Source organism: Ovis aries, chromosome 15 (assembly GCF_016772045.2).
Source record: "Ovis aries strain OAR_USU_Benz2616 breed Rambouillet chromosome 15, ARS-UI_Ramb_v3.0, whole genome shotgun sequence".
Classification (NCBI taxonomy): Eukaryota; Metazoa; Chordata; class Mammalia; order Artiodactyla; family Bovidae; genus Ovis; species Ovis aries.
Window position 1 is genome coordinate 5,832,588 of NC_056068.1, and position 8,550 is coordinate 5,841,137.

The window sequence follows — 8,550 nt, forward strand, 5'->3', positions numbered from 1 at the left end:
TACGTCTTCTCATGGGTTAAATTTATATAGAAGACAAGTGGGGAAAAAAAACCCTTTGAAAGACAAATCCGTTGAGTGCTTCCTGCCAATAAGAGCGTAATACTTCCTCGTTGTCATTAATGAAAGATAACACACGCTTTTCAAAGTTCCGTAAGATGTTCCAAACAAAGAAAACACTCAAATGAGTCACCTGTTTCCACATTCAAGGTTAAGAAGCCGTATAAATTTCTCCAGCCTCCGGCACAGAACACCAAATGCCCCGTAAGTGCAAGGAGGCAGCTATGCGGCTGGCACTGCTGTGCGCCGCGTGCCTGCTGCCTGGCAGCCCGGCCCTGCCACTCAGCCCGGGCCCGGGAGGCGAGGGCGACCCGCGCTGGCAGCTGGCTCAGGTACGTCTCTGGCCCGCTCTCCTGGGCCGCCACGGACTTTCCAGACAAACTGTGCTTTGCCACTTTAATAACTTTCCCGATTATAAAGGCATTATATGCTTTAATCAAGTAGCGATTAAGTGCAAGCTCTGAAGCCTGCCAGAGGGGATTCAAGTTCAACCTCCTTCACTCGACTGGGTGGATGGACAGAGGCATGTTATTAACCTTTGAGCTTCAGTTTTCTAGCTGAAGATACAATGATATCAATCAAATGGGGGTGTTGTGAAGCAACATCCTTGAGACATATAAATTGAAGCTTTCACGACCACTACAGTGTATTGTAACTCGAGATATTCTCATAAACAGCAAAGCGATGCTTCTTAAGATGAGGACCCTAGTGATGGAGAGACTTGAGAACAGAAAATGAGGGTAGATGTTGGAGCTCTCCTGCTGATAAACCGATGATGATGGGTGAGGCATGAACTTCTGACTTCGTTTTCTCATATATCCAGTGGAGACAGTAATACTGTGTTTTATACCTGAGGAGTCTAGCAAATAAATGAAGTGGTAACAATACTAACTATCGTGTATATAACAACTTCAGATTATGAAATACGTCCTAACGTGGTGTCATTGAATCCTCAGCTCTATCCTGGGAGAAAGAAGAAACCAAAGTAAAGTTGATTCACATCCCACATACTTGCTCACTGTAGAGACAAGAGTCAAGAACAAGTTCTGGTTCAAAAGTCATGTACTTTCCAATATATTACTTAATAATTATCCTAATGTGAGTGAGGGACAGAAAGTGTTAGTGGCTCAGTCGAGTCCAACTCTTTTTCGACCCCATGGACTGTAGCCCATAGGGCTCCTCTGCCCATGGGATTCTCCAGGCAAGAATACTGGAGTGGGTGGCCATTCCCTTCTCCATGGGATCTTCCTGACCCAGGGATCGAACCCAAGCCTCCTTGGGTTCTCTGGATTCTTTATAGGCTGAGCCACCAGAAAAGCCCAAAGTGCATGTTATTATTACTTGGTAAAATTTTGTTTATAAATTTAAGCGTTAAGCATAAGAAAAGTTGAGTTTTATTTCACACTAACTTTGACTTTTTTGAAAGTCCTTGTGATGTGTTGGATTGAGCCACATGAAATGACTGATATTTGACCATTATTTAAAATGTGTTTATTTTATTTTTGGCTGTGCTGGGTCTTCGTTGCTGTGTGCAGGCTTCCTCCAGTTGCAATGCATAGCCTTCTCATGGCAGTGGCGTCTCTCGTAAGGAGGATAGGCTCAGTAGCTGTGCACACAGGCTTAGTTGCACCACGGCATGTGGAATCCTCCCAGAGCAGGTGTCAAACCCATGTCCTCTGCATTGGCAGGCAGAGTTTTAACAACTGGACCATCAGGGAGGTCCTATTTGACTGCTTTCTTTTGATCTAGAAAATGTCCATTTCATATGGTTCCACCTTCTGGATTCTCCAGGGGGAGTCCACTTGCAGGAGTGTCGAGCCCCTTCACACAGCGTACAGATTGCCAGTAAACCAGAGGGAGGTTCTCTAGTTTTAAAGGAAGGTAGGAAAACTCATCTCAAGGATACTGAGAGATTTCTTCCAGAGGGTGTCTTTGTAAAGCTGCTGGCTCTGGAAGGGAGAAAATGAGCTATTCGTTTTTAAATCAGGGATTAACTCCCCACTGTCCTGGATGAACAGTGAGTACTTGTTGTATTGAATGAAACACAGTCCTTGGGAACAGGAAGAGAGAGCACCTTACTGCTAAGGTTACTTAGGTGAAGTTCATACACCTAACTCATTTCGACCGCACTATCACACATTAACATGACGCTGTAGGTTTTTCTGAGGAAATGGGCTTTGGAATCAGAATAGGACTTCAAATACCCATTCCTTTGGTTACTCCTGGGGTGACTTCATGCAAGTTACTTCCCTTCTCTGAGCCATGATTCTTCAGATGTGAAATAGGAAAGTATTGCCATACCCAACTTCCAGGGTGGTTATGAGGTTTAAATAAGATAAGCATATAAAGCTGTTGGTATAGTCCCTGCCACTAGTAAGTGCTTCATCAAGGTTCTTGGGAGGCTGCTGCTGTTGTTATTTTCATTCACTCTCTATTTTTTCCTATTTAGGCGGCGGGACCACTATCCTCACACCCATTCACTGGGGTCCTTTAAGAAATTACCAGGGACCTAACTGCACATGGAACACACCTAAGAGACCAGCTTTACCTTATAGCTTCACAAAGAGGGTTTTACAAAGAATTTAGCTATGGAAAGAGCGCTGGCCTGGCAAGCGGTCAAGAAACTCAGGACCAGTTTGCCTACTAACTTAATACGTGACTGCGGAGCACATCATTTAGTTACTATGAATTTTGATTTCTTCACCTAGAAAATACATATATTAAATGAATTAATGTCCTAATTTCCTTTCCCAGGACTGAAATGTTAAGACCTTTAACCTCAGGGACCTGACCTCCAGAGTGTCTAAGAAAGGGCTGGGTGACTTTGGATCTCCCCAAAGGGTCTCTGATGCCAACGGAAAACCTCAGGTGCACACCTTGAGGGGACACTGGGCACTCTTCCCAACCATTAAAAACAAGTCTATGTTTTATAAATTATACAATGGGGTAATAGAAAAATAGAGGGACTCTTTTGGCCATGAAATGAAATGGCAATGACTCATCATCAATATTAAATTTTCTTCCCATGAATGCACTCTTGTTTCACCTGGTTACTGTGTAACTATTCTGCCTTCAGACTACTATTTGGGTCCATAGGAATCAGAGGCAAAGATGGACAGACTTCTGAGATAAAAGAAGACAACAAACAAGAATTACAGACCAATTACTCTCTTTCCAACAGGACTATCTTAAGAGATTTTATTCATCTGACTCAAAAATGAAGAATGCCAATAGTTTAGAAGTCAGACTCAAGCGGATGGAAGGATTCTTTCACCTTCCTATAACTGGAATCTTAAGCCCCCGTATTATAGAGATCATGCAGCAGCCCAGATGTGGAGTACCGGATGTTGCAGAATTTTCGCTATTCCCAAATCAGCCAAAATGGACTTCCAAAGTAGTCACCTACAGGTCAGTTTTGCTTCGGCTCATTTTGGCAAAAGCAATATAGTCTTTTTCCTAAAAGGTCAAACTTGTTTTCTTGCTTGCTACCAGGATCATGACATATACTTCAGACTTACCACATATCACAGTGAATCAATTAGTGGCCAAGGCCTTCAAAATATGGAGCGAAGTGATCCCACTGACGTTTAAGAGAGTTAAATGGGGAACTGCTGATATCATGATTGGCTTTGCAAGAAGAGGTAAGGAAGATTCCTTCAGGCTGATCCTGTGTGCTGTTTTGCTTGTTGTGTATATCCATGCCCTCCTGTTTTCCAGATTTAAAATCTTTAATGAGATATAGATAGATGATAGACAGATACATCGATCTCTTTGCAGATTAATGGAATACAGATATAAAGATGTGTGTATATATATCAATGTTACTACATTTTTTCTAGTCCATTAATTTAGAGCCACTTTTTATAGCAGAAGATGGCAAACTATGATCCATGTGCCAAATCTGTAAATAAATATTTATTAGAACATAGCCATTCGGTTCAGTTCAGTCACTCAGCCATGTCTGACTGTTTGCGACCCCATGGACTGCAGCATGCCAGGCCTCCCTGTCCATCACCAACTCCCAGAGCTTACTCAGACTTATGTCCATTGAACCGGGGTCTCCTGCAATGCAGGCGCATTCTTTACCAACTGAGCTATGAGGGAAGCCCAAACATAGCCATGTTCTTTCATTTACCTATTGTCTGTGAGTGCTTTGGGCTACAATGACAGACTTTAGTAAATGCAACAGAGATCATGAAGCCCACAGATCTGGTCCTTTGCAGAAAAAGTTTGCCAACCTCTATCTTATAAAATGAATCATTTTATATACATGTGTAAATTATAAGCAAGGGCTTCCCAGGTAGTGCTAGTGGTAAAGAACCTGCCTGCCAGTGCAGGAGACATATGAGACACGTGTTTGATCCCTAGGTTGGGAAGGTCCCCTGGAAGAGGGCATGGCAACCCACTCCAGTATCCTTGCCTGGAGAATCCCATGGACAGAGAAGCCAAGCAGGCTATGGTCCATAGTGTCACAGAGAGTCAGACACGACTGAAGCAACTTAGCACGCACACACATATATAAGCAAAAGAAGAGGTTACAACTTCCAAAGGCCCTAAGTGGTCTCTAAGATTTGAATTGCCCCTGTGGCCTATTGCCAACATCTTTCATGTATTTAGTAAGAAAGCAGAAAATAGAAAATTTTATGTTAAAGGGCTTAAGGAGATAAAACCCATATACATGAACTGCTATTAATTACTGGTGCTTCATGGTGCAAATTTTAGAGGAAAATGTTACTCTTTTGGTCTGTTTTAATATTACTTCCTGAGTGCTGTGAATTTAGCTGAAATTTAAACTTAAACCGCAATATTGACAAGAGTGAAGAAAACCTTACAGAAAGCACTGTTCATGACACTCCATGCTTTTTAAGAACCAGATAAATTGGATATGGCCAGATAACAGTTTGAAAATAAATTTCTCTGCATCACAAAAGCACATCAAAATCCACTTTAAGACACCTTGAACACACTTCTTCAAGGAACTATCTACTATATTCACAAAGAATAAGCTAGATTTTTAAGAAAACTTACATTAAATGATACTCAGTTACCTGCTGAATCCAGTGTTCTCCACTCTGCCACCATGCGTCAAAGGAAAATGATCAAATTTAATGTTTAGATGCCACCATAAATTAGACGTGAATATTTTTGAAGTCCTGCATCAGTAAGCTTTCAAAATGTGGAGGTTATCAGGGATAAGCAGCAGTTGTATGAAAGAAAAAGTTCCTGTAACAAACAAATACCCAAACCACCCTGTCATGTAGCTGGCTGCTTGGACTGATCTTTTTCACCTCACTAATCATATAGACTAAAAGATGGAATGACTGGATATAGATTCAGTCTCTAAAGGCAATCGCCCTGCTTTCTTTCAGCTCACGGGGACCCATATCCCTTTGATGGGCCAGGAGCCACACTGGCTCACGCCTTTGCACCTGGGCCAGGCCTGGGAGGAGATGCTCACTTCGATGAGGATGAACGCTGGACTGATGCTAGCGGGATAGGTATAGCATCCCGTATCTCTTCCACTACACATCCTTTTTAAAATCCTGAACTTTCTATATCTTCACTCTCTCTAATTTTGATATTTGCTTTGATTAATAATAGTTGGTCACTGTATGTCTCTCTTTGGTCTCAGGAATTAACTTCCTGTATGTTGCAACACACGAGCTTGGCCATTCCTTAGGTCTGAGTCATTCGTCTGATCCTGATGCTGTGATGTATCCAACCTACAGCAAAGAAGAGTCCAAGAATTTCAAACTTTCACAGGATGATATCAACGGAATTCAGAAATTATACGGTAATATTTACAATTTCCGTATTTCCATAAGGAGGCATTGTCTCCTTATGGTAGGCCTGAATGAGAAAGGCTGGGAAATAGGTATTTACTTTGAAAAACACACTGGAACATATATATCTAAAAGCCTATTGAGGGGAGAAATCTGAGACATTGGATACTTGAAATCTAATCAGACGATTTTATACTATGAGAATATTTATACTATGATTTTAAGTTTTCAGTAATATAATACCATTTGATGAAATCATGAAAATGAAACTTCAAGGGGTTTTTCTTTAAGCTGCAACTCGCTCTTCCTTCTTGCTCAATTCAAGTACTTTAGGAGACTCCCCAACAGGGATAGACTAAGGAATATAACACCTTCCCCTGTAGCTTCCCACTCCCAAGGATTTGGCCCTAGAGAAGGAAAAGTGACCTAATTTTTCTTGCCTGCGTATGTACATAGGGAAAGGAATTAGCCATCAACAGTGACTTCTTATAATTGCTAGTCATGATTGTATGAATATCCCATGTCCCAAGCTACATGGGACTTTTTTGTTTTAATCAAGTTCCAAACTCAGTTTTAAAAAAATAAACTGATTTGTATTTGCTTGATCAAGTCAGAAAGAGGTATTGTGAGAAAGAAATCAAAGGACAAGGATAAAAAGCTATGTCTCCAGACAAATGAAAGATTTAATTATATAGGTATTAAATGTAAAGAGTTTATTAATCCTTACAGAAAATATAATAGTAATAGAGCAAAGAATATAATAGTAGTAATCAAAGAAGCTAAATAAATCGTCCAAGGACAAATTCTGGGTTCTTGAACAAAAATTCCAAGCCAGGGCTGCATGACTTCACGCTTTCTACTACACAATTCAGCTGATCACTACTTAGTATGCTTTTAAAAGCAATTTGGAAAAGAGAATACATACAGAATGATATCTTTAAGTAAACAGATTCAATTAAACTTTTCTGGCAAAAATGTCAGGATAATAAGAATACATGGCAAAAAGATCACCTAAGAGTTTTTGAATGTTCAGAAAAGCAGTGAAAGTGCTTCCACATAATAAATAATGTAATGTCCTCACAGGGAAATTACTCCTGTAAGATAACAGATTGAAGCTGAAATTTACTATTAATCAGCTTTTCTCAAATTGTGTTCCCAGAACACTTGTCCTACCGGACAATTCCCATCTCTACCCGGCCCCCACCAAAAAAAAAGATGCTTTGGAGAAACAAATTCAAAAACCACTACCTACTGTATTTGAGGTACATGGGATGTTACAGAGAACCTAACAAACTCTTGTTTAATTCAGCGCTTCCTAAATTCCAATCCTCTCTTTGGAACACCCATTGAGCCCTCTCAGAATAGCATTTCAAAGAAGACAGTTTGGAAAATATCATGTACCTGTACCTCAAAGTTCTTATTTAAGGAGATGCTGCTGTCAAAAGAGCTCACGAAACACTGACAATTGTTGGCAGTTACCACCAAAAGGCAGAAAATATTATTAGTACCTCCCCTTGTATAAAACCATGGAACTCATGGATTAGTGCTTTAAACCCTATGTTTCAGAGAGTGAGGTGCCTCCAGTCAAAGTTGGAAAGAGATAGCTTCTGGATAAATTAAAGCAAGACTTAATGATATAGGTATTAAATGTAAGGTGTTTATTAATCCAAGAAGTGTTATGAGCAGAAAACATAAATTCAAAAGAATGTGATTAAACTCACAAATGTAAAACTCCCAACATTCTCTTCAGGATCATAAAAATAACAGCTAAAATGCATCAAGTTTATATAATGTACCAAGCATTTCACATGCATTAGCTTGTTTATTCCAATAATCCAGTAAATTATTAATGCCCTTGTTCTATAGATTGGTAATCTAATACGAAGAGAGGCTGTTAATAAGGAGTATCTTACCCAAGATCATGCAGCTGGTAAAATGGCAGAGACAGGATGCAAAAGTATCTGACGCCCAAGGCCTACACACTATTCAGTGCTGCCTTTTTAGCCTTTGGAGGTTAATCTTCAAAACTTGTCCCAGGCATAGAAAAGGGGGCTGGATGAATGAGTACCTACTGCAACACTTCTTGTGTTTTTTTAGCCTTAGGATTTGTGTGTATGTGTTTTATACAATGCCAGAATGTTCTAATTTTTGTCTCTTAACAGGAAAGAGAAATGATTCAAGAAAAAAATAGAAACTTCAGCAAGAACACACATTCATTCATTGGGTTCTATGTAACTGTTCCCAACCAGAATTAAAGAACACTGTTCCTGCCTTCCATTTAACACTTGCTGCCTCCAACCTTGTATTGTGGTTGGTTTTTATGTCTCTCCATTTGTGGATAAACTTGTTTATGACATCAGTATGTCTTACTCATCTATGCGTCTCCTCAAGCAAGGTGCACTTGGTGGATGTCAATAAATGTTAAACATATAGATAAATACAATTTTTATTTCTTGGTAAAACTATTCCGGCTTCCCAGGTGGTGCAGTAGTAAAGAATCTGCTTGCCAATGCAGGAGACCCCGGAGACTCGGGTTCAATCCCTGGGTTAGGAAGATCCCCTGGAGTGGGAAATGGTAACCTGCTCCAGTATTCTTGCCTGGAAAATTCCATGGACAGAGGAGTCTGGCAGGCTACAGTCCATGGGCTGCAAAGAGTCAGACACAACTGAGTGACTGAGTACAAAAATGATTTCTATTTGGGAGGACTGC

At 40.4% G+C, this 8,550-nt stretch overlaps 1 protein-coding gene across 1 annotated transcript; it reads left to right on the forward strand.

Annotated features, from left to right (window-relative positions):
* The first annotated feature begins 275 nt into the window (after window positions 1–275).
* MMP7 (matrix metallopeptidase 7) lies at window positions 276–8,272 on the forward strand. Its single transcript, NM_001136491.1, is given in 6 exon segments — window positions 276–389; window positions 3,239–3,465; window positions 3,550–3,698; window positions 5,427–5,555; window positions 5,690–5,851; window positions 8,003–8,272. Coding segments are annotated over 6 exon segments (804 nt in total). The 5' UTR covers window positions 276–281; the 3' UTR covers window positions 8,032–8,272.
* Window positions 8,273–8,550: the final 278 nt, after the last annotated feature.